General features: G+C 41.7%; 1 protein-coding gene across 1 annotated transcript in view; it reads left to right on the top strand.

The window, feature by feature from the left end:
• Positions 1–25,325, top strand: part of DNAAF5 (dynein axonemal assembly factor 5) — a 28,690-nt gene extending 3,365 nt beyond the window's left edge. Inside the window, exons 4-13 of the mRNA XM_072982992.2 lie at positions 801–916; positions 4,870–5,102; positions 8,638–8,850; positions 9,227–9,373; positions 12,201–12,369; positions 13,205–13,352; positions 18,672–18,822; positions 21,127–21,274; positions 21,841–22,032; positions 25,080–25,325. Of these exons, the coding sequence (XP_072839093.2) occupies positions 801–916; positions 4,870–5,102; positions 8,638–8,850; positions 9,227–9,373; positions 12,201–12,369; positions 13,205–13,352; positions 18,672–18,822; positions 21,127–21,274; positions 21,841–22,032; positions 25,080–25,225 (1,663 nt within the window). The 3' untranslated portion in view covers positions 25,226–25,325. The remainder of the gene's footprint in view (positions 1–800; positions 917–4,869; positions 5,103–8,637; positions 8,851–9,226; positions 9,374–12,200; positions 12,370–13,204; positions 13,353–18,671; positions 18,823–21,126; positions 21,275–21,840; positions 22,033–25,079) is intronic.
• The last annotated feature ends 1,875 nt before the right edge of the window (positions 25,326–27,200 follow it).

The following is a 27,200-nucleotide window of genomic DNA, read 5'->3' as shown; positions in this document are numbered from 1 at the left end:
CAAGATGCCAGGGGCAAAACTCCACATATTTCCTGTATATGTCAGCCTCAGCATTTGTATAAAGCCATCTTCTGTGCTTGTAGCAGTTAAGGGAAATGAATTATTTTCAGTTCTAACCAGACTGTTTATTCACACACAGAATCTTTTAAGAAGCAAGGTTTATTCAGATAAAATGAGGAATTTCTTGACTTGACGAAAGGTGCTCCAAAGTAAAATTTCTTAATGGGTGGCAGGGATGGTGGGTGAGCTTTGATGTCCAGTTGATTCTAAATTTGTGTCTTTCAGTTTACTGTGCTAATAAAATTCAAGAGCTTGGATATGTCAAACCGTTCCCAATAAACAGCCACAATCCCCTCTACTCAGGCAGAGAACAGACTCACAGAATCAGGGAGGTACGTGGTCCTCCCTGGCACACTTTACTGGGTGGCATCTGCTGGTGTTCTGATCCCTCACCTTTTGATGACTCTTGGTGGAATGTGTGAACCATCTCTTCACTGAAGCATACCTGGCTTGAGTTGATCTTAGGCACTACTGAAGTGGGGCTGAATCTGTTATAGCTCATTCACACACAGAGACACACACAGAGAGTCACTCAGTGTTACAGTAAAAATAAATGCAGTCCTTGTGAAGTTTGAAACAGCAATTGTTAGATCTTGCCTCAAAGATGTGGCTTTTAAGAATTGCTATCTACAGGTGAGTTCAAAATGAATTATAGTTTTTGCCTTTTGCGAAAAGCATCTTTCATTATATTGCTTATAATGCAGAATACAGTACGTGTTATGGTTTTGTTTTACCTTTAGGGAGCTAGCTCTGACATATTGGAAAAAAGTTGGTTCGCAATGGGAAAAAGAAAATGAAGATGATATCAAAGATAAGTGTGACTTCTGTTGTGAGCCGTCTTTTTATCCTCAAGGATGTGAGTATAATGCAAAATACATGCAAATTGACAGTCTCCAGCCCAGATCTCTAGCATTTAACTGTTTGATGTGGAACACTGCCTCTTAAAGAAAAAATGGAATAAAGTACAAAAGAATATTCAGAAATTAATACTTAATTTTAAAGTTTGAAATATGATATAATAAAGAGGTACACTGCCAAACAAAAAACAAATGTTCCTTGACATGTAATCCTTACTTCCTGAGAATAACTCTGAGCCCACAGGGTACCCAATGTTGTTCTGGAGAAAGATGATGAAGATTATAGGTGGCTACGAGCCAGATGCTTTGCTCTGTCGACATCCACACTTTAAAAAGAAAATCAAGAAACTGACAGGAGAAGGAGTCCTTGGTTGGTGAAAATGGAAATGCCGGCCAATGCTATAATGGGAGCCAACCCTCCCCAAACCTAAAACTAAAGGGAATTGGAAACAACCAATAGAACCAACAGAAAAGAGCAGTGCTGTTTGTTGGTTTGTTTAAAATATTTTTTACCCCACCATTCTCCTTAAAAGGACCCAAGGCAGCTTATATTATTAGAAAGTCAATAGTGAAAAGCTAAAAACTGTAAAGTATACAAATATTTTAAAATAATTGAATAAGCCTTATATTTAAAATGGTAAGTGAAATTAATATTGAAAACAAATCTAAAAGCAACAGAGCACAACAAACCATTTCTAAGTCCGCTCTCAGTCCACCAGTCAGTAAGGAAAAGCCTTCCTGAAAAGAAAGGTCTTCATCTGCTTGCAGAAAGACAGCAAAAATGGGGCCAGGCTTGCCTCCAGTGGGAGGGAGTTCCAGAGTCTGGGAGCAGCGACAGAGAAGGCCCTCTCCCGTGCCGCCCTCAAGCACACCAAGCTTCAGGATGAGAAAAAACAGGGGAATTCTTATGGGCTACTTGTAAGAACAAAGCTGATTTTTAAAAAAAACATCTGGAAACTTTGTCGCTTTCTTTGTCCTCTGTGGAGGGTCTAACACAATTCTGCCGGTTGTTCTTCCAAGACAGACACAGACAAAAGGAGAGAGAGAGAACCTCTACCTGCCGGAGGTTATTGCTGTTACTCTATACATTGTGTCAGTCTATAATATTAATCTTGCCATGCCTATTTCAGCCACAGAGAAAAGCTTTCAGGTACTCATCCAGAATGGATGCTTGGTTCATTCACATTTCTTTCTAGCCCACACATATTTTGATGCAACTACAGATATTCAAGAAACTTACCCAAGCTCTTATACAGCCATAAAAGGCTCCATAGTAGGGCAAAACGGCTAGAGGCTTGAGGCAGACAGCTAACCGTGAGGCCCTGAAGTAGCTCAAAAGGATCCTGGCCTTTATTTCTAACTCAACTCAAGGTCTGTTCTAGAACCTGATTTGTCCATAACGTGATCAGTGTCCTGGCCCAAGAGTTGTGCCTGGATAATAAAGCAGGGGTGTAAAAACTGGAGTTTTTTTGAGCCTTATTTTTCTTTCTTTTGAACATAGTTTGGAAAAGTGCAAATATAAAAAAGCAGCACTTTTTGGCCCTAAAGGCCTGTTGCTGGTAGCAAAACAACATATTAGAGTTATTAAAACGCTTTGGAGTTATCATGTGATACCATCCTCAAAACAGTTATCCCGAAGTAGCTCTAACAGTTTCATTTGAGCCTTGAGAGTCAAGGGATAAATTCCAAAACAGGAGATGTACCCCATAGAGTGATACCAAGCCTTCTGGGAGCTGCGTGAGACAATGTTCTTCGGGAAACAAGTGTAGATCACAAGGTTGGGCAATACCCCAACTGCCTCCTTGAACTATCTTTTAGTGTGATATGCCTTCCAACATCTAATTATATCTCCCAGGAAAAGATTAATAGCAAATAGCAGAGCCTTCTAGGCATTTGACCTAGTAAATTCTTACCTTGTCTGGAAAGAAGATTCATGTTGTGTTCTGATGTGGGTTTTGTGCACTTGTTAACTATAAAGTCATGTGGGTGAACTCTTCATCTACTTCTGTGCTCTGCAAAACAAGGCCATAGTGGGTACATGGGATGCTGCCTTATACATTCATTCATTCTAGCCCATTATGACCCCCTCTGACTGGCAGGGTTTTGAAGCCAGTTGCTCCAAGGTCATGTTTAATAAGTAGACATAATGAACATGACTATTTTTCCTCCCCTTTCTGGTTGGATAGCTCAATGATGCGGGTCTCTGGCGGCAGAGCCAGAAGTTGGGAGTTTGATTCCCTACTGTGCCTCTTGTAAGAAGAGCCAGCCTGTGTGGCCTTGGGGAAACTGCACAGGGCCAGGGCACTCTCAGTAAAAAGAAATGGCAAATCACTTCCAAACACTCAACTATCTGGAAAAACCTGAAAAGGGTTGCCATGAGTGAAAATTGACTTGGTGGGGCTTGATTATTATTATTTTCTATATGAGCACCTTAGTTTTCATTTCCAACATTGTATTGGGTTTCTGTGTTAATTTCTCTTGTGACTTTTTCTTTCTTTCTTTCTTTTTTTTGCAAATGATTGATGAAGAATGAATTTCTTCACCTCTAAAGTGCACAGCCCACCAGCTTGCTTCCCTGTTCCTCCGCCGCGGCTGGAACCTTTTTCTTTACCCCTCTCCCTTGTAGCTGCAAGCAAAGGAGTCTGACACCTCTTCCTCCCTGTGCTTTGATCTCGCATTGTCAGAGGTTGCCAGAAAAGAAATTCAATGCCATCCTAACAAGAGATTTCTACAGAGAAGAAAGGGGGGGGGGGAGAGAAACACACACAGATTGCCTTAGGAAAGGGATGTAGACAGGTTAGAGAAATGACAGCCGTGAGATATGTGGATGAAATAGCTGGGTTTGTGCGTCACAAAATTAAGGGAGCTGTTGAAAAGGGCCAGTCAAAAATCTTTTGAAAAAAAACTGTGCCTCTGGTCAAATAGGATGCCACTCTCTATCTTTGTCTTTGGAGGCAAGATTTCTGTATTTGACCTCTTTGTTGTTTGCCATCAATTTCCATAATCCGAAGGCTCTCTTCCATGACAGAAAGGAACCTCAGCTCGCAGAGCCTTTGAAGTTTCTCGTCTTTAAGTAGGTGCCTCACAAATACTTCTGTGTTTTGTATCCTGTTTAACTTTAACTTCATTTATTTAAAAAAAAAACACACACATCCCGGATAGCCACACAAGCAGAGGGTCCTATGCAAAGCTGGGAAATGGTTCCAGGGTTTTCTCTGAGTGAGAGTCTGCCTCTTTTAGTCAAGACCATTTTACACGGCTGTTGTTAGAACTGGATGTTCTTCATTCTAAAATGTATCTCTTGCTTTTGTATTCAATGAAGAAGACTAAAGCTCCAGACAATCAATATTAATAGACATTGGGACTCATTTTAAAATGCAGTAGGTTTTAACAGAAAAGTCTAATGACAGAAAAACAAAAATAAAAGCAGGCATGAAGCTTAGAGAATCATAATTGTTCCATAATGTAACCTAACAAGAAATGACACTGCCCATGTAAACACCTCTGCACTCTCCCTCACTGCCACCTCTCTCATCCCTGGAAATAGAGGATTCTCTAAGAAGAGCCTCTGATTAAGATCTTAATGCTTGAAAAAGTGTTGATCATCCTATGCTATATTTAGAGAATAAAATCAGAGGGGTGTTTCTCTGAGCTGTGTTTGATGCTGCGAAGCCGTGTTCTTAGCTGTTGAAAGGTAAAAGTGTCCTTATTTATAGTTACGTTGAACTGCCAATGAATTTTATTTCCTTCAAGAATACAATTTTATGTCCGCTTATAGATATTGCCCAACCATGGCAGTTAATATTTGGGAATTTACCATGCAGGTAGATATTCTTTTGACAGATTTGGAGTCATTTTTCCCTTTAATAATGACATTTTAAAAGGGTTTGAAATGTATTTCTGACTGTTCCTCTATTTGAGCCCTCTCTTTTCCGTTTCTCCCCTGTCCCAGTGACTCGTCCAGAACTAGGGTGCCGGGAGCTTGTGACCAGGAACCTCTCCAAAATACTTCCGGGTCTCTGCCATGATATGACTGACTGGGTTGAAGGCACAAAAGTAAAGGCATCCCAGCTTCTGGTGATCTTATTGCAACATGCCGAGGACCACACGACACAGCACATGGAACTGCTGCTTCGGACTTTGTACCGCGTCTGCTCAGATGAACACAGAATCATAGTTAGGAATGTAAGTATGGTCATTTCAATACAGTCCATCAGTGATTCTCCCTAAGTTAGGTAAAGGTAAAGGTTCCCCTTGACATTTAGTCCAGTCTTGTCTGACTCTAGGGCGTGGTGCTCATCCCCGTCTCCAAGCCGTAGAGCCAGCGTTTTGTCCATAGACACTTTCCATGGTCACGTGGCCAACGTGACTAGACACAGAATGCAGTTACCTTCCCACCGTGGTGGTACCTATTTATCTAGTTGCATTTACATGCTTTCGAATTGCTAGGTTGGCAGGAATGTGGGACAAGTGTCAGGGGCTTTCTCCGTCGCGTGGATTCGATCTTATGATGGCTGGTCTTCTGACCTTGCAGCACAGAGGCTTCTGTGGTTTAACCCACAGCACCACCACGTCCCCACAAGTTGTGTACCTGTAAATACCAACAGGATTCAGGCTATTCATTTTCATGCTACATTACATTTCGAAAAATGTTGTAATACATTCAGTAGAAATGGGCATGAACCGACGAACTGAAGCTGGTTTGTTTTTCAACTGAACAAGTGTTTGCCACTTCCCAGCCCTTCCTTCCTCTGCCAGGCGCCACTCAGAGGCAGCGCCTGGAGGAGGTGGGGCAGGAAAGCCAGGGTGCTCCCTCTGAGTAGGTGCGGAGGAGGTGGGGCAGGAAAGCCAGGGTGCTCCCTCTGAGTAGGTGCCCACCAGAGGAGGTGGGGCTAGGAAGCACTGTTCACCTCTTTGGCCAAGTGGTTCATGCCTGTCTCTATCAGTCAGTCTTCTGAACTGTTTCATTTCACTTCCAGAAGTTTCATTATTTGGAAAATTTGCACCTGTATGATGGTGGTCCATGGCTAGACATGATGCAGTGACATCCTTGGACTTAAATCCAATGGTTAGATCCATGAAATTTTAGAAAGTCAACACTTACGTAGTTGTCAGTGTTTCAGTGGTTTGCTGTAGCTGAGGTTTAGATGTCTTTCTTTGCACGTGATTTTTAAATGCATGAGAAGTGATCCTTAATTGTAATCAACAGATCGGAAACTTCCATTGACACAATTCACCTAAATGTATTTCTCTTTGATTATTATGCATTGATTACTAGATTATGCTTTGCCTGTTGTGCTGGCCAAACTCAGCATTAACAGCCTCTTAGAAATAAGCAAGAGATTAAAGTGTAAATGTCTTAGAGAGATAAATTCCACTTTAAAACTATGTGCAGTTCATGGTTAATTTATCATGTTATCTCTTTTTCTCTGCTGTGTAAATCCTCCCTTAATATTCAGCTATGCCTGTTCCATGTGATGGCCTTAATTGGTGTTCAAACATAGCAAGTTAATGCTTTTTTCCTGCTGTTTTCCTGAGTGTGGAAGAAATCTTTAGATAGTCCACTTTGTTTTTGTCGTATATTCCATTTAAAACTTCTGTCTTAAGAACTTGCACATCCTTGTTTTGTGTCATTATTGTGAGCGATAACGTATTATAATGGTGAAAGAATAATATGAATTTTGGGGGATGGTAGTTATTATCATTATTCTTTTTCCCATCCACTTCCCTTCTAAACCTGGTAGCCTTACTGTTATACTACATGTATCTGAAGAAGTGGATTGAAATCCACAATAGCCCACACTGAAATACAGTGGTGCCTTGCGAGACAAATGTAATTCGTTCTGCGAGAAGCGCTGTCTTGCAAAAAAATGGTCTTACGAAAAGCAGCTTCCCATAGGAATGCATTGCAATGCATTCCTATGGGAACCTCGCTAGAAGAATGAGGCATTGGTCTCGGAACAAGACTTGTGAGGCATTGGTCTCGGAACAAAAATTGACTTGCAAAGCACGGCCATAGAAGAAGCCGTCTTGCGAGGCACCATAGCGATTGAAAAAAACATTCATCTTGCGGTTTTTCATCCCGTAAGGCGTTCGTCTTGCAAGGTACCACTGTAGATCTGTTAGTCTTTAAGGGGTTATTTTTGTTTCACTTGCTATATTGTTGCTGTTGTGTCACATCCAATTTAAAGTGATCCTAATAGGGTTTTCAAAATATGTGAGAGCTTTCCTTCTCCCCCTGATGCATCTCAATGGCAGAGTGGGGATTTGATCCCAGTTCTCCTGACTCCTCCTAGTCTGGCACTCTAGCCATGACACTTGACTGGCTGTCTATGTGTTGTCACGTCAATTCCAACTTTTGGGGACCTTTTCCAGGTTTCTTTTTAGATACACAGGACTCAGAGTGGTTTACCACCATTCCCTTCTTCTGGAGCCATCCTAGACTGTGCAGCTTGCCCAAGGCTATGCAAGCTAGCTTTTCTCCAAGGAGATACAGTGGGGAATCAAATTCCCAACTCCTGGCTTTGCAGAAGGTACCCAACTCACTGAGCTATCCAGATGTTCTTTTAAAGAAGAAAGAAAAATAGCACACACAGAGACCAACACAGACATGTTACATCCAGAGACGTGTTCTTACAAAACCAGAAGTGGATTTTCAACCACTTGCGTTTTCATTGTTTGGGGGGCAATGTGCAGTGGATCCCAGGTAACATACCAAGCTCCAATGCAGAACCCTTTGATGCAGACAAACTAATGATCTGATTAGGTATAAAGCACCTTCCTATCTTCTTCTTGGGCACATTCATACAGGGTTTATTGTTGACTTACAAATTCTGTCTTGTTTGAAAGCAACAAATCGAAACCTCATGTCCACAAACCACAAAAAGTGATCCATTTCGGATTAGCTTTCCCTGCTGTTGAATAGGGAGGACAAAGGTGGGCCCGAAGAAGCTCTGTCCATCAGCGTGCTGCTCCTTAATGACAAGCCAGAATGAATCAGGGATCCTGGCTAACTGTTATGTGTGAATACATCCCATTGGTGACTCACAGTAAAGCATCTACTGGTAAATGTAGGGAAAGAAACTGATCTTTCCAGAGTCTCCAGTTATGAAAGAACCTGTTCTCTGCTGAGCTTCAGCGTACAAGTAAATATGAATTGTCTTCAGTCATGTTTTGTCCCTTTGTACTTTCTATCTCAGAAGAAGGCAAGGCTGTTTCTCCTAATACAGTTTTGGAAGTTTTTAAAATATGAAGGCCATATACACTTCTTCCTTTCCTTTAAATTTATTTCTGGTGTGTGGCTGTGTGTCAAAAGGATATTTAAAAAGAAACCCTTAGTGAATAAAGCCTGTGTGTAGGCTTCTGCCCAATAAGGAGCTAAAATGTTCTGTTAACACTGGACATGACGTGCTTCAATTCTGTGTCTTCAGGATTTTCTTAGCATTAAGAGGCCGGTGTTGAAAGAAGACATGTGAGCATTCATTTTGAGCTTTCTCGCTACCCTTCAAGAAAACTTTGTCATGCATATAATTAGGAGCGAGGGGAGGAATGGAAAAGCCTACAAGGCAATTTTCTGAAACATTAAAAGAAAGAAAGAAAAGAGCAAGAAAACTGCTGGCATCCTCACTTTTTAATTATTTAAAAAACAAAAAAAAACAAATGGACATCTTACGCTTGATAGAGTCCAGTCAGCTTATGTTATGTGTTCTCCCTTTTCCAGTGTCTGGAAGCAGCAAAGCTGATTGGCGTGTTTGTCAGCCCAGCGGTGTCCCTAAAGTTAATAGTGTCTGATCTTGAGAGAGCGCCTATGCCATCTTACCTTATGGTGCTAGCAGCAGTGATACGAGGTTCGCCAAGGAAGATCTTGCAGCCTCATCTGGTCTACCTTTCTAACATGCTCTCCCAGCCTGAAATCAGTCAACGATCTGAGGAGGTAAGGGGAACCCCCCCAAAACCCTACAACTCCCCAGGATCCAAACCTTCAGAATCCTTGTACATTAATCTGCCATGGATCCGTAGGCTTTATATGCCCGCACAGCTAATTTTAGGGCTGCCTTCATAACACTGATGATTGCTTCCAGTCAGGAGGGCTTCCATGGCCAGTCTCCATCCTTTTTCATTGGATTTGTTGTAACTGTTGGGGTGAGCCCGAAGTGAGCCTCCGTCGCAGAAAGATTCTCATCTACCCTAAGAGGAAATAGTTTGGACTGGAGCTCTCCAGCTAGAGCATATCAAAGCCGGGCGTGAAACATTCCTTGGGGAAACACATGCCTTGTCAAAAGATTCACTTCTTGCCTGTATTTTTTTAGGTCTTCTACGTGACCCAGTTGCTTTGCTGCGTGGAAGCTCTCATTGAAGTGTGCCAAGACGACTGTAAAGAAGTAAGCCTGCAATTAACCAAGGTTTTGGTAACGATCATGGCAATACCACCAAACGTTGGACACTTACACGAAAAGGTAATCTTGGAAGAACCGCCATTACGGAATCCTGTCTTGTGTTTTCAGCCTGCTTTCCTTTGCTTGAAGCAAAATGTCGTTGAACTTAGCAGTCTTTTGCAGATCTAACCTTGGACGTTCATAATTTAGAATGGAAAAGCAGTCTCTTAAAAATTTATTATTTATTTATTTAACTTATATGCTGCTCACTCTACCCAAAGGTCTCTGGGTGGAGTGGGAGGGATTGGAGGAGGCAGGAAGCACACCGTGGGCAATTTGAGCCCCTTATGTGCCATACAGTATCTTGTTTCTCAACCATCTGCAGCACCCCTAGGCAGTCCCTGACGGCTTAGTCACATCCTAAAGAAAAAAGGGCCAAGGCATAGTCTGTAAGTTGCCAGCCACCTTTCCTCTAGAAATTTTGGAGGCATCTTCACAGCAAGTTTTCTTTTTCGGGTTGGGTCAGTGGGCATTGAGGGCACACTAGTGACCCACTGACTGAAGGGCCAGAAATGGCACCTGCGCTTGGCAAAGCTGCCCATTCTAGCTTTCCTGGTGGGGAATCCGTGGCCCTCCAGATGTTCGTGGACCCCAGCTCCTACCATTCCTGATCGTTGCCCATATAGATGAGAGTTGAAATCTGGCAACATTTGTAGGACCACAGGTTTCCTGCTGTGTGCTGTTGCCATGGAATGACTCACTCCTATGACTCATCAGAAAGACAAAGCTGATATGTACCGAATTAGATAAGTGGTCCAGTACAGTCTTGCCTCACAGCAATTCTCCAGGGTCTTTGCAGAAGCCTTTCCCCTATCTGGTTGTTTGATTTCCTCCTGGTGGAGGTGTCAGGGGTTGAATCTGAGGATTTTTTTACAGGCAAAGCCTGTGTTCTCTCACTAAATTATGCTTATTCTCTAAGCCACTGGGTGAAAAGCTGAAAATAAAGTCTTACTTAATTATCATTACTAATTATGCACTGTACCAAGTTTCCCCGGCAGGATTTCAGAATCCTGTCTGGGCTTCATTAGAAATCCTTTACGTGAAGTTTCCCTGAAGGGAGAAGATTATCCATAAAGAAGGGGTCTCAAAGGCTAAATTTGTTTTAATCTCCTGGAACTAGCATTGTTGAGAAAGGGCCTCGGTGGTTTTTCCAAAATAATTACAGAAGGGTTGATTGTAGAAAACAGACGCACTCACAGAGAGAGAGAGAGAAAGAAAGATCATAAAGCAAGAGCAAACCCTCCAAACGTATAAACAATATGATTCCTAGTGTTCAGCCTAGAGCTGTATATGCTTAGGAGATCATTAAAAACGAGCTGCAAATGTTACTGGTCTTTTTAGTATCACCTTCAGGTAGGATTTTTGTTTCTTCTTGGTGTCTGGTTAAAGGATGCAGCCCTGCTTTTGCCTTTTTCACTTATCTTTGCCAGTTCAACTCTCTGAAGTGTTTCAATCCTTATTTTAAAATCAGAGGCAAGAGCCCAAGATGCCTCTGGTAAAGACTGGCCTTTTATTTTATTTCATTAGATTTCGTTCAGTTTCATTCCGTTTTTCCACTGATGACTCTCCTGCTTTCATAAATCACTCTGTTCCCAAGTCAAATGCCAAATAAATCAAGCACCCACCTTTTTATAAAGCGCTTTGGTGGCCAAAACAAGCTCGGTTCCCTGACCTACTCCTTCATTTAATGCCTGCTTTACTTCCTGCTCTGTTGCTTCTAGGCATGATAACACGAGTTGGTATTTATGACTCTTGTCACACTAAGAGGCACTTTCCAAAAAGTCATAATTTTGAAAGTTAGCTTTAAACTTATGCATTTAGCATAGGTTAATTTTGCATTATTTTATGCACAGGAGTCAGGAAGGGTGACAGATGGTATGAAAATGTTTAAGCTTGTTCCAAAGCCAGGGAGGTCTCAGCCTTCGGTCTGGAGGCCTGCTTGTTTGAAAGAATACATTCCTGAAAGAGTGTGATTATGAAGAAAAGCAGGTTGATAAGACAGGTCTCAAATACCTCTTCAGTGCTGATGGCATTCAGATAAACATACTCTGAGAAGCAGAAGACTTTTCCTAGCTGACCAGTATATGCATTATAATCCTGAGAATCTTACCTTTCTCTCTCTTCTGTGAGGAATATGTTAAGCCTGCTTTACTTTTTTCTGTGCATTCCCTTGCTCATGGGACAGTGTTTTCCACCACAGGTAAAAGCTCAGGCTAGCTGAGGAGGCTTGTTGTGGGCCATGTGGCATAGATCCCTGCATCCCCAAGCATCTGTTGCATGAGGCACCTGCCTTGCTCTGCCTAATATGAGCTCTTGTCTTCAAGCATGCAGCTGGATATGGACACATTAGGTCAAGAGATCACATCTACTATGTTACTTCCTGTGAGATCCATGCTGTTGTACATTTAGGTACCTCAGTGCTTTTTAAAAAAAATTGTTTAGTTTTTGTTTTGTTTTGGATATACAGTATATTGTTTAAAAGAGGTTCTCTGATTTGTAATTTTCTGACTCTTGCTTAATTTGGTTTCTCTCACCTTACTCCCGTTAAAACATTTTTTTTCACATGTTGTGTGTTTGTGTGTGCATAGATAAGAGAACTCCTTGATGCTAAATCCAGCACCTCCTGTTCAGTTGTGTGTGATTATACTTTCCTTTCTTGCCTGCAATTCTGTGCGAGTAGAGGGTATTAGCAGCTCTTTGCTCGAAGCTTCAGGGATATCTCGGAAGGTATTAAGGCCCCCGTCTTGAAAATGGTAGCTAGCTGGATTGTTGTTAAGACTGGCCACTTCAGCCCCTGTCTTGAAACGAGTCTCCTTGATTCTTTGCCTTTCGTTTCTCCATCCAACAGATAGAGGATGCAATGATTTCATTGGCTAAGGTGCAGCACTTGGAAGGCATTGTTGGCCTGTACCGTCAGCATATGGCTCAGCTTATGGAATGGGTATCTTTAACTCACGATAGCTGGACGTGCTACTCTCCAGAATTGCTGCAGCTGGATGTCATTGCCACTCATTCAGGTAACTGAAGTTCTTCTCCCAGCCACACAGGAGGAGCATGAAGTATATGGTGGTGATGGTTGTTTTGAAATATATTACCCCAGACCACTCTCTGGGCAGTTTACAGCATGATTATGCAAACAACTGCTTGCCTCCCAGTAAGCCGGGTATTCATTTTACTGACCTTGGAAGGATGGAAGGCTGAGTCAGTCTGGAGCTGACTATCTGAACCTGTTGTGAATTCAAATCGTGAGCAGAGGTTTGGCTGCAGTACTGCAGTTTAACTGCTGCACCACAGTGCTCATATATGAGCCCAGGGTGCTGTTTGGCTGCCCTCTACCTTGCCCAACAACGCTAAGGTATTTGCATATGAAGGTGATCCTGTCTTTGGGGCTTGCCACCCCAAAAGCCAATAGTTTAATTCATTTTGCAGGTTTTCCTGTTTCCAGTGCTAAGTCCTTTGGTGTGAGGGTATGCTAGTTGTATTGAATACAAAATTCATTGGTTCAGATTGGATCGTTATGTTTACGCAACTCCGATTGCGCAAAAGGTTTCGCTTTCTTAGCCACCTTGGAAGGGACAGACGGGCAACACATTGCATTTACACAAGGGGGTTCTTCCATCTGTTGAAGATTGCTCAGGGGGCTGTGCTTGTGCAGTCTTCTGCAACTGTGGATAAGTGTGGTCCTTAATAAGTGTCCCTGAGTGGCTGCACAACAAGGATAACCCACTCAGAGATTCCCTTGTGTCGTTGTTTCGTGCAGCAGTGCCACAGAGGACAGTTACGTGCACAGATATGTATGATGCATGAACCCCAAATAGGGTCTTGGCCAATGATTCCACTTCTGTGTCTTAGGCCCTGTAATAGGTGAAGCGCTTAAGGATTTTATTTGCATCCTTAAAACATGCCTCCAGACATCCAGAGATGCCCGAATGCGTCTGAAGCTGTTCTCGACCTTATCCCAGCTGCTTCTAAAACCGAATGAGACTCTCAATTCTGAAGGGTAAGAGCTGTTCCATGTCATTGAAATACTTTATTGCACTTTCTATGCTTTCACGAGAAGATTATTTGGTTCTTATCTCGCTTATAGCTGTTCTCACATGCAGTATTGTGGATATTATATAAAAACACCATGGTAGCATCAAAGAGATTGAGGATAACAACAGTCCAATTCAAAATGAATTATAGATCTCCAGTTTTGCATCCCAACTTCTGGCATGGTTTTAGAGCCATGCTTTGGAGTTACGCAGGCCTTGAAACTTCTGAAGAAATGAAGCTCCTAAACTTGCTGGGACTTAGATAGGAATGTTCCAGTAGGAAATGTTCTATGCAGCCATTGTGTATATTGCAGAAAGCATGTGTAGCGTAGACTTGAGTTCATTGTCTCTCACCAGCCTTTACTTCTGCACACTGTATGGCAACACCATATGGAAATATTACTTTCTATAATAAGATTTCTGCCCGTGAATGTTGAGGCACACAGGATGTATGATGAGGAAATCAGGGGAAGCCCTTGGGGTATGAAATTATTAAAAAGGGATGGGCCTGGCTTTGGAGAGAAGCATGGGAAGGTAGCTCCAGAAGCTGCTGCTGCTGCCGCTTCTGGCTTGACGCCAAAGCTTAGACACTAACAGAGTTTAAAGCCAGACAGCAAGCTCCAGCCTGTGCCAGATCGCATGGCACAAGGCGGAACCCTTGGCGTTCCACAACCTCAGGTCTTAGTGGTGGTCAGGGAAGGCTTCTGAGAAATCTCCAAGAAGCAGTGAGGTGGGTGACTGCCAGATGAGCTTAGTCACTCTGTCGGCCCTAAGAACAAAAAGGCCTGCAGGTGGATCAAAAACAAAACCCTATGGTAATCTTAACCTGGTAGAGTCTAATCATGATAATGATGTGCTGTCAAGTCGATTCCTCCAGGCTTTTTCACTCAGAAGTGTTTACTAGTCCTTCTTCCGGGCTGTACAGCTTGCCCAACAGGCCATTCAGGCCAGCTCTTCTTCTGGAAGGCCTAGTGGGAGATCAGACCTCTGAACCACCACCACCCCCGCTCCAACCCACTGAGCTATCCAACCCACAAGGCTGTGCTAGGTGTTCAAACCAGAACTCCTATGACTGGATTAGAGACCATGGCTTTTCTCAAAGCAGAAACATTAGGATCCTAACCCCTTCCTTTCCTTTCCTTGAAATAGAATTGTCTTGTTTGCTTCAAGTCAGTTTTTAAAGCAGCATGCATTTAGATTTTTCCAGAAAGCTGATCACAACACTTTTGTGTAGGATCCTTTGCTTCTGGGCCTGGCTTTGTGCTTTTGGCAGTTACGTAACAAACAGATGAGCCTCTGGCGTGGCTATTTTCACAACTGGCCCCATTTTGGGAGAACCGACACCTGTAGATTTTCAGTTAGTTTTGCTGCTATTGCCGTCCTCTGTTCAGAAAAAGACACTGCAGTCCTGTTTTCAGGAGAAGTTGTACTGAAGTCGGTGCGCATACCCCTATAGGTTAAGAAATGCATATGCATAAGATGCAGCCCACTGATTCATCAGATCTGCTGTAATAAACAATTTATGCTGTGGAGGTTTATCCAATTCAGCTTCCTTCTTTTGGATCAGATGTCCTTTGTGTATTTTATTCTGTTTAAAATTTGCAAAAGTTGCTACGCATTTTTCAGCACCAGGTCAAGGTCTGCAACTCTTTTTACTTACATGGTATTGTCCTTTTTTCCTTCTGTTTTTCTTGTCTTGTCTTCTAAAGATGTAAAATCATGTGCTTTGGAGGAAAGAAGATGTTTTCATTATGTTTCTACTACTGCAAGTTCATGGTAATGGTATTTTATAAATAGAGTGGTGCCTCGCTAGACGATGATAATCCGTTCCACTGAAATCGCTGTTTAGCAAAATCATTGTCTAGCGAAAAGCATTTCCCAATTGAAATGCATTGAAACCTGTTTAATGCATTCCAATGAGGAAGAATCGTCGTTGTCTGGCGAAGATTGGCCATAGGAAAACCGCATTGCGAACCGCCGATCAGCTGTTTAAATCGCTGTCTTGTGAAGCTTAGGTCCTGAAAACACCTGTTTTGCAAGTGCAGAGGGAGCTGTCAAAATCGTCGTCTAGTGAAAATCGGTTTGCGAAACAAGGACCAAACATTGTCAAGCGAAATTCCCCCATAGGAATCACTGTTTTGTGAATCACTATAGCGATTGCAAAAAGTCAATGTCTAGCAAAAAAAACTGTCATGCGGGGTAACTGTCTAGCGAGGCACCACTGTATGAGAAACAATATTGGGGAGACAGGAAGGTTTAGTGTAAGTCTCCATATTTGAAGAACTACCTCATCTTTTTAGGGAGGTGTACACTTCCATCTAGCAGCAGGATGAGAAAAAGAGACAGCTAATGGTGAAAACTGACAGACTCCAGTGTACCTTTTTAGCTCTTGAGCAGACATCTCCTTTTGCTGAACAATTTGGCAATGTTATTCCTGCTTTGCTTCACAGATACTTAAAAAAAGGAGGAGAGTAAAGAATTCTAAATGTTATTAACCTTCACAGAGAACATTCCATTGCAGGCGAGTAAGTGGCTCTGCTTTAAAAAAAATAAAAATCTCTTTTGTGGCTCTTGACACATTTTATTTAAGGGATTAAAAGAAGCCATTAGCAGAAATGTGTAAGTTCCCAAGGGTCATTTAGCAGAGACCACCTTGGAGCTAAGTATGGATTTCGGGTGGGAAATCACAGGAAAAAACCTCAGCCACGTAGATTATTTAATTATTTTTTAAAAAATGCCAGTGAAAGCTCACTCTACCTGAAAAAAAAAAGACTATAGGATTGAAAAGGGTACAGGAAGGGTCAGCCAGAATCAACTCCTCTACAAGGAAATTGTCTGCAACATTTAGGGGAGTGAAACCATGATAGAAATGCATAAAATAATGCATGATTTGGAAAAGATAGGGAGTTTTTTTCCTTCTCTGATACAGTAGAACTTGGTGCCAACCACTGAAGCGTTGAGAAACTTAGAGAGGTAAAAGGAGGAACGTCTTCACATATAACCCATAGATAAACCATGGAACTCACTGCCACAAGATATAAGATGCACCAGTTTAATTGCCTTTGAAGGGGGATTGGACACATTCGTGGAATCTGGGCTGTCAGTGGTAACCAGTCATGATGACTATATATTACTTCAAGCAGTGGAAACATGATGCCTCTATATACCAATTGATGATGAACAGGAGAGAGAGAGAATGGAGTTGCAGTCACACGACTCGGTTTCACATGAGGTGCCATGAGTATAAGCAATCATTAGGGTTCACTACCATTCGAGTGGAATGGTGGATTGAGTAAGCGTGTCGTTGCAGATGTTTTCCTTGATGTCATTATGCTGCCCTTTCCCCGAATGGCTGTTTCATTTGTCGAATGATCTTTTTCCTGCCACCATATTTTATTTGCATTTGAAAATCTGTGGTCACTCAGAAGCCACCGCTGAGAGATCACCAGTGTAGTCACAGAATCAAATTATGTCTTTTCCAGAATGGAAAAAACTGACTGCAGCTTGCGAAGAGAGCCATCCATGAACAAGTGCACCGGTTGTGTTTCATTGTGCGTATGTGCTCATGCACATGTGTTGCATGCCTCATGGAAGATGCAAAAATAGAGTAATGCTGATAGCATGCAAAAACAACCCTCCACATCATGGTGGCAGGACACAGTTGGCTGCATCGACATGTACAATAGCTTTAAGGGGCTATCATGTTCCTCCCTGAGCCTTCCATTCTTTTGGTCTTCAAACCGTAACTATCCTGATATAGTTTAGGAGAGCTGCAAGAATATCATTTGCTGGCAGAAACCTAATATGTTCTAGCATATCTAGATAAGACTGATACACTTTCAATAGGATATGGGTTTCAGTTTGAACCCAATTCTTGTTCTGTTGGGCCACCCTCTATGTTTTTAAAAGCAAGATTGTCACACCAGATTGAAGTTGATTAAGTGATTTGCTGCGGGGTTTGATACTAAAAACTGCTTGCTGTTTTCACTCTTGATTCTTGAATGCCACCTGCTGGAGGGGAAAAAACATTTAACAGAACTGGGAAGTCAATGTGATGAAGGCCAGTTCACAAGATGTTTACCCTGTTTCCCCCAAAAATAAGACCTAACCTGAAAATAAGCCCTAGTAGGATTTTTCAGGATGCTTGAAATAGAAGCCTTACCCCCAAAACAAGTCCTAGTTAAGTGAAACCCCGCCCTCCACCCTTGTGCAGCAACCAGAAGATGACATTACTGTAAAATAAAACATCCCCTGAAAATAAGCCCTAATGCGTTTTTTGCAGCAAAAATTAATACAAGACCCTGTATTATTTTCGGGAAAACACAGTAGTAGCCATGCAAAATTCTAGATGGGTAGACTCTTGGTCTGTGGGTAGTGTGTTGTTGACAACAAGTACCGTGAGCATATGCATTCATTATATACAGCAGTACAAACATGTTTTCCAGGATTTGCCAAAGCAAGTCTGTTTGATCATGTCATTCTTAACACTTGAGTATGACCACCAGGCCTGGGAAAGTAGCAATGCAAGTGATTAAAATGTAATTATTTTGCATATTTAAATAGTAAATGTTAGAAACCCTGGAGAATCTATTTCTTTGTGGCCACATCCTTACTTAGCGAACTATTTGCAAAAATAAGTCCATGTATTGCATTGCCATTGCCTATGCTTTTGGTGGGGGGGGGAGGAGAATTTTCTTTCAGATGGAGGCACACCTCTGTCATAAACCTCGATCTCCGTATTGCCTTCTTTGGAAGGAGAAGAGAATATCTGTAGACTCCTTGCATCAGAAGAAAATAGGGGTGTTCTGCTCAGATGAGAGGAAGCATGTTTGTACATCTTAAAAAATGGTCCTCCTTCTGACCGGATACTGAGGAAGGTTGACGTTTGAATTAAGACTATAAGAGCCACATGCTCTCTATGTATTATATTCTGAAAATGTGTTTCTTTCTTATATACATTGAATCCTCAGCAGGTGAATGAGGAGTAGCAGGATTCTGAGATACCAGAGAGAGCCTGAAGCTGAAATGATTCCTGCTTCCTTGTGATGCTGTTTATACCAAGTCCACTTATTTTACCCTCAAAATTAAAGTAATGAAATATTGCTAACATACCCTGTCATCAATGATGCTATTCCCCCTCTCCTCGCTTTCTCTTTCATGCTCTGTTTCTTCCTGTTCTGGCGATCTTGTTTTCAAGACCCAAAAGCACACCTTTTCATCCTCCCGGTTGTTCCATCACGTTTGCACAAAGCTTTTATTCTGCTCTTCTTTGTTCCTGGCTTCAGGCGGTTCTGTAACTACCTTGAGATCCTGATAAAAGACATCCTGGCTCCGAATCTGCAGTGGCAAGCGGGAAAAATAGCAGCTGCCATCCGCACCACCGCGGTGTCCTGCCTCTGGGCTCTTATTTCCAGTAAACTCCTTTCTCCAGAAGAGGTAAACTTCCCTCTCCCCACTTGTCAACTGTACTGTAAAAACAAGGATAGAATTATTTGTCATCCTAAAACCAGCCAACCAAAGATAAAGTTAAGCTGATTCCAAAATACAGCCAAGGAAGATAAGTTTAGTATATATTTCTAACTCAGTAGAAAAGAGAACTAGGATCCAATAAGAAAACAGCGAAGTCATAATATATTGGGGTAGGCAATATGCAGGGCTTGAAAAATTTGAGAATGTCTCACCAGTCAATCAAAAATTTCACCAGTCAACATGACCGGACTGTAGCTTTGCAATTTATTGAGGTTGGGAATCACTGATTTATACCTTCAGACTTGGGTTGCTTTATTACCTGCATGTCTGTGGGATCATGAAGCTTGTATTTTGAATGCCTTTCTTTTGAATGTCTCCAGCAAAAATAAAACTGAAAGCAAAATCACAGGGCCTCTTAAGGAGCCAGTTTCCCCCCACTCCAGGGTGTGTCCTTGTTCGGTTGAAATTGGGAGCAGGGAATCTCCATATTCTCCACCATGGGACTACTCTACAAAGCTATCTCTCTATGTGCCATTCAAACTCTCTTCTCAGGAGAAGAGGGCAGTTTTCCTTTTGCATTGGGAGGGGGGAGGGGAGGACTGCAGGATTAGAGAGAGAGAGACAGGCGGAGGGGAAGGAGGCAGGCAGGGAGAGAGCTGTGACTATGTTGTATAGTTTTTTAGGTAGAGCGGTGTTCTGCTTTAAGATTTAGACATCTAAACAGTTTATAAATATTTGTTAATAATGTAATAAATAATAGAAATTGAGAAGGGCAGCATCTTGAAACTGGTTGCCTGCCGAAGGGCTGTGTGAGCCCCTTTGTATTTGCAAGGGCTTTTTAAGAATGTAAGTTTGTAACCTGCTTCGTTCTGCTGAAAGCCCATGCACAGTAAAAATTGAACTCTTTAGAAATAATTGTAAAGGGCATGATCTGAAATTATCGTTTGGCCTTTCACATTTAAGTGAAAGCGTATACAAACCAGCACGAACCTCCGAACTTAGGTTCAAGCCCATTTTTTTATACCCAAGGCAATAAAACTGACATAGCTGACAGACTAAACAATTTGATTGATTAGATCACAGATTCTCCTTAGGGTGAATATAGGACACACACAAATCACAGCCATATAATTTTGTTTCTAAGTAAATATTATATTGCATAATTAAATACAATTATGACTTTTATCCCAAATCAGTAGTGTTGTATGCAGTAGCATTTAGGAGAGACAGAGCAAGAGAAAAACAAGGGCAAAAAAGGAGAGACAAATGTATATGATAGATATGGTTGCAGGATGAAATTAAGGTAGGTTTGGACTTGAATATGGCTTTAGAACATAAATTTGAACATGAGCACCATCTTCTGGAATATGTAAGAAATGCTAACTTGTATGCATTTAATGGACTTTCCAAAAACCTGTATTCTTGAAGGCTTTCACAGCCAAGATCTGATGGTTGTTGTGGGTTTTCCGGGTTGTTTGGCTGTGTTCTTAAGGTTTTTCTTCCTAACATCTTACCAGTTAGGAAGAAATAGCTAAGCAGCCCCGAAAACCCACAACAACCATTAATTATTATTGGTTGAGTTGCTTCTTTTATGTTCAAAGCATGAGCTCGATTCCCTCCAAAAATATTTGCATCCCATGGAGATGAGATGATGATTATTCAGGAAACAAAACACTCTTGAGAAATCATGAGCATGGCTGGGATCCAGCAAGCTCCTCTGGGCACACCAGTGGGGCAAGCTCATCCTGACTGGAATTTTCAAATCCAAACCTTTGACCCAGACGTCAGATCACAAAGTGCATTGGAAAGTCAGCTTTGTTTCAAGAGCAGTTTTCCATGCAGCGTAAAGCTGTGAGCATGATGTGTGTGGCTGCTACTCTATGAAAAATATAAATCTAACCAGCACACCTTAGGTTGTATGAGTTGCTTTGGAGCTCACCTTTCAATTGTTATTTTTACTGCCTCTGTGCAATAAACTCCAAGTTAAAGAATCAGGAGTAAGCATTATAACTTAAAACTTAAAATGTATTTCCACCACCCCCCAGGCAATTTACTACCAAGCCTGTCTTCTTCCATTCCTATCAACACAAACCCCCCCCCCCCCCCGGTCTCAAAACACAGAGACACAAAATACTGAACAGTGCCGTTCAGATTTGCTTCTTTTCAGTGGTTACAGTAGAATCGGTGATGGAAACTGAGCTGGTTGCAAATGGCTGAGAGCTTCCTCCTCTACAGACGTCCCAAGCTAGTGGTTCCTTTGCTTGGTTTTAGATGCAGCGCGTTGGAGAGGAACTGTTGCCTAAGATATTGACCACACTGGAGGACGATTCTAAAATGACCCGCCTCATGTCCTGTCGGATTATGGGCACACTGTTAGATTGCTGCGGAAAACAGTTTGATCTTGTCAAAATTTGTCCAGGTAGGAAATACGCCAATTGATAGTTTTCATTCTCAGGAGTATGGAAATGTGCGTACGGAAGTATGTGAACATTCTCATGTTCCATGGTTTGGTTTTCCCTTCTCATCTGTAAACTGCAGAACAGACAGTAAAGGGTGTGGGAGAGACAGAGTCGAGGGAACGCCTGTTTCCTTGCCATAGCCAGGACTATGGGTCTTTTTGTTCCTATATGCTCATGCCATAGGCTGGCCATTGCTATTTATGGTATGTTTCAAAAAAGGTATCAGTGTATGAGCCAGTGTACTGTAGTGATTAGAATACTGAACCAGGAATCAGGACGTCCAGGTTCAAATATCCACATTGCCATGAAACTGATTATCTGGCCGTGGGTTTTATCACACCCTCTCAACCTGGTCTACCTCACAGTGCTTTACGAGGGTGAAGGCATGTACAGAGCCTACAATGGCAAGAAAAGCAGTATACAAAATAAATAAAGGCAATAGCTGGTATGTGGATTTCTTCAGAACATGTTTTGCATCTGTTCGTTCCTCTTTAGTTCAGTATCAATGCTGTTGCTTCTCTTGCAGAACTTTTAAATCGTTTGGAAGATGCCTCCCGTGAGGTCCGTCTAGCTGCTGCGAATGCCTTGACCTGCTGGTTTAAATGTATCAGTGAGAAGGAAGAGAAAGTCCTCTTGAAAGATAACATAGAGACTACCTATCGGATATTGTTGAGTCACCTGGATGATCCTGATCAGAACATCCAATCTGCAACCTTAGGTAAGCCTTTCAAAAAAAAAAAATGATGGGTTTCAGAAAATGTGCATTATATTCTTCAGAGAAGCTGATGTAACATCACAGCATGTCAAATAATCAGAAAATAATGGAGGAGTTACTTGCCCTTCAGGGTGTAAGGGGAAGTACCTTGAATTGGAGATCCTTGTGCTCTGTGTGAGATTTGGTTGGCCTTGAAAAGTTCCAGCCTTTTGCCAGGGAACAGAAAGACATCAAACATAGACTTGGAGGACTTTTTTTAAAAAACCCTAGATAATAAGGAAACTATGACAGTTGTGTTTTGCATAGGCATAAATATCTTAGTTAAATTCTCCAGCAATTTTGGAGTAAATTCAAGTGTGTTGTATCTTCAAAATATAGGACTATGCTAGTTTTAACTGGAATAGTTCATCTAATGTACCTATCCGATTTTTCTGTCTTAGAAATAGCTTTCCCAGATGTTTTCTCTTGCACTGTGTGATTGTACAGTAAGGTGCCTAGGAAACGAGGATTTTTGCATGATTGTCTCTATATGTGTGATTTTGTTTCAGTTGGATTTTGCCCACTATATTTATCTAGGATGTTTCTCTACAAAAGTTGAAAAATCCTAGCTTAAAGATCTGGACTAATTACACTGAATTTCCAATGGGAAAATTTAGGTATGCCTACCCTGTTTCCCCCGAAAATAAGACCTAACCTGAAAATAAGCCCTAGTATGACTTTTCAGGATGCTTGTAATATAAGCCCTACCCCAAAAATAAGCCCCAGTTAAGTGAAACCCCACCCTCCACCCTTTTGCAGCAACCAGAAGAAGATGGCATGACTGTAAAATAAAATATCCCCTAAAAATAAGCCCTAAAGTGTTTTTGGAGCAAAAATTAATATGCAGTGATGCCTCGCTTAGCGACGTTAATTCGTTCCAGGAAAAACGTCGCTAAGGGATTTCGTCGCTAAGCGGTTTTAAAAAGCCCATAGAAATGCATTAAAATGTGTTTAATGCGTTCCTATGGGCTTAAAAACTGACCTTATGCGAAGATCCTCCATTGCGGCAGCCATTTTGGGTCCCTCTAAAGCGAAGCAAAACAGCAGGTGGCCATTTTGTTTACCTGGCGGCCATTTTGGAACCGCCGATCAGCTGGCTGAAAACGGGGGCTTTGCGATGATTACTTCCATGTGATCATCGCAAAGCGATTTTTCCCCATAGGAAACATTGCAAAGCGATCGCTCTTGCGATTGCAAAAACAGCGTCGCAAAGCGATTTCGTCGCTCAATGGAGCAATCGGTAAGCGAGGCACCACTGTAAAACCCTGTCTTATTTTCGGGGAAACACGGTAATGCCCACTGGTTTGAGTGGAAGCAGTTTCTGACTAACTTAATCTGGAAACAACTCATTGCACCTAACAGCTGACAACTTAGTGCCATATTTTTTAAAAAAGTGCAATTTTCCATTTTCACTCCTATTATACCGAGTAGACTACCCTTTTCACAATGTTTTAGAGCTGAACTGTTGTTTACGAAAATATTGTCATTAAAAGAAGAAAACTCCTAATTGAAAAAAGGACACACTTGTCTTAATAGCTTTTCTCCCCTCCCCTCCCCAATCTCTCGCATTTTTCTTGATTTCCTTTGGTCTTTGGTACTTTAAAATGCCTTTGTTTAAAAGCCTGATATCTCAGGCATAAAAGTCATGTTTCTGGAACACGGGTCTGATTGCAGGCCAAACAAGGGGCGACATACAGTTTGGCAATGAGACCAAGGCACACCCCTCTAGGCTTCAACGGCATTGAGAAATCTCTCTGTAGGCAGCAGTATAAATGCCAGTCACACACAGCTATTGGCGAGCCTTTTCTAAGTTATTGGAAGCAACAGCTCACAAATAATGGACCTTGGTCCAAAGAGAGGGAGGGAGGGAGGGAGGGGAGGGAACTAGAATCCACCTACTGCAGGGACAGCCTGAACCCAGTGGGAATTTTGGTTTGAACAACAGGCACCCACCCACTCTCCAAATGCCAAACCATAAAATGGTTTTTGGAAGTGTTCTGTTTCAAAACGAAGCCATTAGCAAGCAGTTCAGGAAGCCATTTTTAAAGAAATGTAATTTGTCAGTTTACCTTCAGAGCACAGATATAGTTTCCATGTCTCCCTGAATTGTGGCTGTAGTACTATTTATTTTGGGCTGCTGCGGAAAGTTTATAAAAGGCCTCGCTTCAGCAGAAAATTTTGTTTGCTTACTTATTTAAATCATTTATATATTTACACGTAGTTGAAAAGTGTCCACAGTAGTTTATACGATAAGTAGAATGACAGTTCCCGTCTTCAGTCTTACAACTTATACTGAGCAAATGACGCATAGCAAAAAAAAGAAAGAAAAAGAAAGAAAGAAAGAAAGAAAGAAAGAAAGAAAGAAAGAAAGAAAGAAAGAAAGAAAGAAAGAAAGAAAGAAAGAAAGAAAAAGAAAATGGGAATGGAGGGGAAAAATTATGCTTTTAATGAGCACTTGAATAGAAATAATTCAGGCAGCCTGCTTGGAAGTCTCCAATTTTAATGTAGGTCAGTCTTCTGCTGAAGCTACTGGCAACTGCAGTAGTTGCTGAGGTCATTTCTTACAGACCAGCAGTGAGAATACTTTAATGTCATGCATATAATACAAGTTTCTAGTTTTTATTTTTATCTTTGATATGATCAGCCTCTTATATTTTCCAGCAACAGAACTAAATTACTCTTCCTATTATGGAGAACTGCCTTTCTGATATCACTTAATAATCTAAATATTTGGTTTCCCAGTATAAATCTTACCAGGAATGGAGACTGTTTTCAGTCTCCACATAATTGGACCATCCCAACATATAAGGACTGTCATCTCTGAACATTCTGTTTTGGAGAATGGCTCAAATGCACCATGAAATCGAATGGAGTGCTTCCTTGAAATGATTTTGGATCACTGTTCTTGAATTCTTTCAGAAAAATGCAATGTTTTTTGTACCACGAGTCCTATGTTTTGACAGAAAATGGAAAGCAAAGGAGGATTTTCATAACTGTCGTATGTTTTGCAGATGTTTTGAAAGAAGGCGGTATTCTGTACCCAGACATCTTGGCAAAAGAAATTAAAGCCGTCGTGTACAAACATCGCACTCCGACCTACTGCGATCAGCTGCTGTTCCACATGGAATCAACAGGCTGGAGAGACTCTGGATCTTAAGTGCCTCTGTGACAACACACAAGCTCCATCATATATCAGGAACGGAGCCATCTAGTTTGTACCAGGGAAACTTGGCACTTCAATAAATGACATCATTTAAGCTGGTGCTGGTTGGTTTTCCAATCTGTAGATACCATTTTTAATTAAAATAACAGGATGTTCTAAATTGTTTACAGAAAATACTTGAATGATAGGTGAATAAGGGTGCTTCCTACAATATAAAGATACCACAGTGCTGAGGAGCCTCGGTTGGCCTTAGGTGGCTGGGCTGCCCAGACTTGGTGCAGAGAGCTATCAGTCTTCAGGAGGGAACAACCGGAAGGGGCCACCTCTTGCCCATGACGCACCACACATTCGTGGGGAACCCAGTGCTAAATCATTCGTAGTTGATCTCGTCCTACAACTGCAGGCTCATGATGGCACTTGGATGATATCACCACATACGGTCCAGTTCTATCTCTTACAGGTTTCTGTGCCACTTATAAAGTCTGTATCTCATAGGACAGAAGATCTTTTGCTCCTGAGACACTTACCCAGCAGCTGAATTGAAATCTAGAGCCCTTTTAAATGATTGCTGTTGTAATTTTCAAGCACGAAGCATTTCTGTCTATAGCTGTCTTCTACCACTGTTTTGCAATGAAATTAATTTGTTTGGTATCCCCAGTTGCAACACGTTCCAGTATTTGCAGCCGATAACAGACCACTCAAGAACAAGTGGAAAAGTAGAATGATAGTCAAACATGTTACATTGAAACTCCAGTAATCATATAAATATCACAAGCATGGGTCATAGTACTGCTTTGTATTATGATAGTATGAATACTGTATGGATCCATAAAACAGTGTCAGTGGCTGTACCTGGCAACATGATTCTATAAGAAATTAATGGAATGTAGGGATTAAATTAGTAGCATTTCTCCTTTATTTATTTATTTTATTTCTACCTCGCCCATCTAGACCAAAGGTCTACTCCTTTACTATTTATTACCATTGGGCTTTCTACAGTTTTCTATCCCCAAGTGCCAATTTGAAATCAAATGTTATTTTTCTTCACTGTTTGTGTTGGAACTAATTGAAATCTCATTTTAATTAATCATATTCAGTTGTAATTACACTTGTAATGCTTGCCATTTGGTTTTTTAATATATTATTTTTGTGATAAAATGTTTGTTCAGCGTGTGTGCATGCGTAGAGCTGTGGGAGGCATTCAGGATTAAAGCTTTGACACACAAACATGCACCAGGGACCCAAAAGGTATTCCTAGGTTGAAGGGGATTATTAAGGACCCTCAGAACCTGAGGGCAAAGGATTACGGAAATTTTAATTAAAGACTTTAACTGTGTCTGATGATGTCACCTGCCTTATACTTGCAGAGCTGAGCAAACAGGATCCCAGACAATTAATCTTAAAACCAGTATGAAAAGAAAAAGTGGAACAGCTTCTGACAGCATTGGAGCACAGGATGGAGGGAACCTCGGCCCCTCCAGATTTTTGTTGAGAGTAGACGTCCTTTCATCCTTGATTACTAGCCATTCTTGACTACTGGTGAGGGGTTACTGGGAATTGAGAGGGCAAAAATATCTTTTGCATTTGCCAGGATATGTGATATGGCAGTCAACTAGTATAGTGATGTCACTGGACTGACCTTGGATTATGAGGGCCAGACTCCAAGGCTGAATGCCTCTATTTACTTTTAGTTAAACAGTAACTGTTCAGACAGGATTTGCATTGAGGCTGAAATGTGCAAAGCAGTTCTTCTGTAACCCTCCCTCGGACCACATTCCTAGCCTCCCTTTTCTGCCATGGGAAGAAAGTCAGCCCAGCAGTACCACTTGCCAGCTGCTCTCTTGGGACCGCTTCTGGAAAAGGCCATTTTCATCAGAAATCTGCCGTTTGACCCAAAAGGGGGGGGGGTGATCCACTCAAGCTGTGCTAATACAGTTCCAATTCTGATCACCTCCAACTACTGTAGTTG

Source organism: Pogona vitticeps, chromosome 13 (genome assembly GCF_051106095.1).
Source record: "Pogona vitticeps strain Pit_001003342236 chromosome 13, PviZW2.1, whole genome shotgun sequence".
Lineage (NCBI taxonomy): Eukaryota > Metazoa > Chordata > Lepidosauria > Squamata > Agamidae > Pogona > Pogona vitticeps.
Note: the sequence above shows the minus strand (reverse complement) of the source record. Positions and strands in the feature narration are given on the sequence as shown.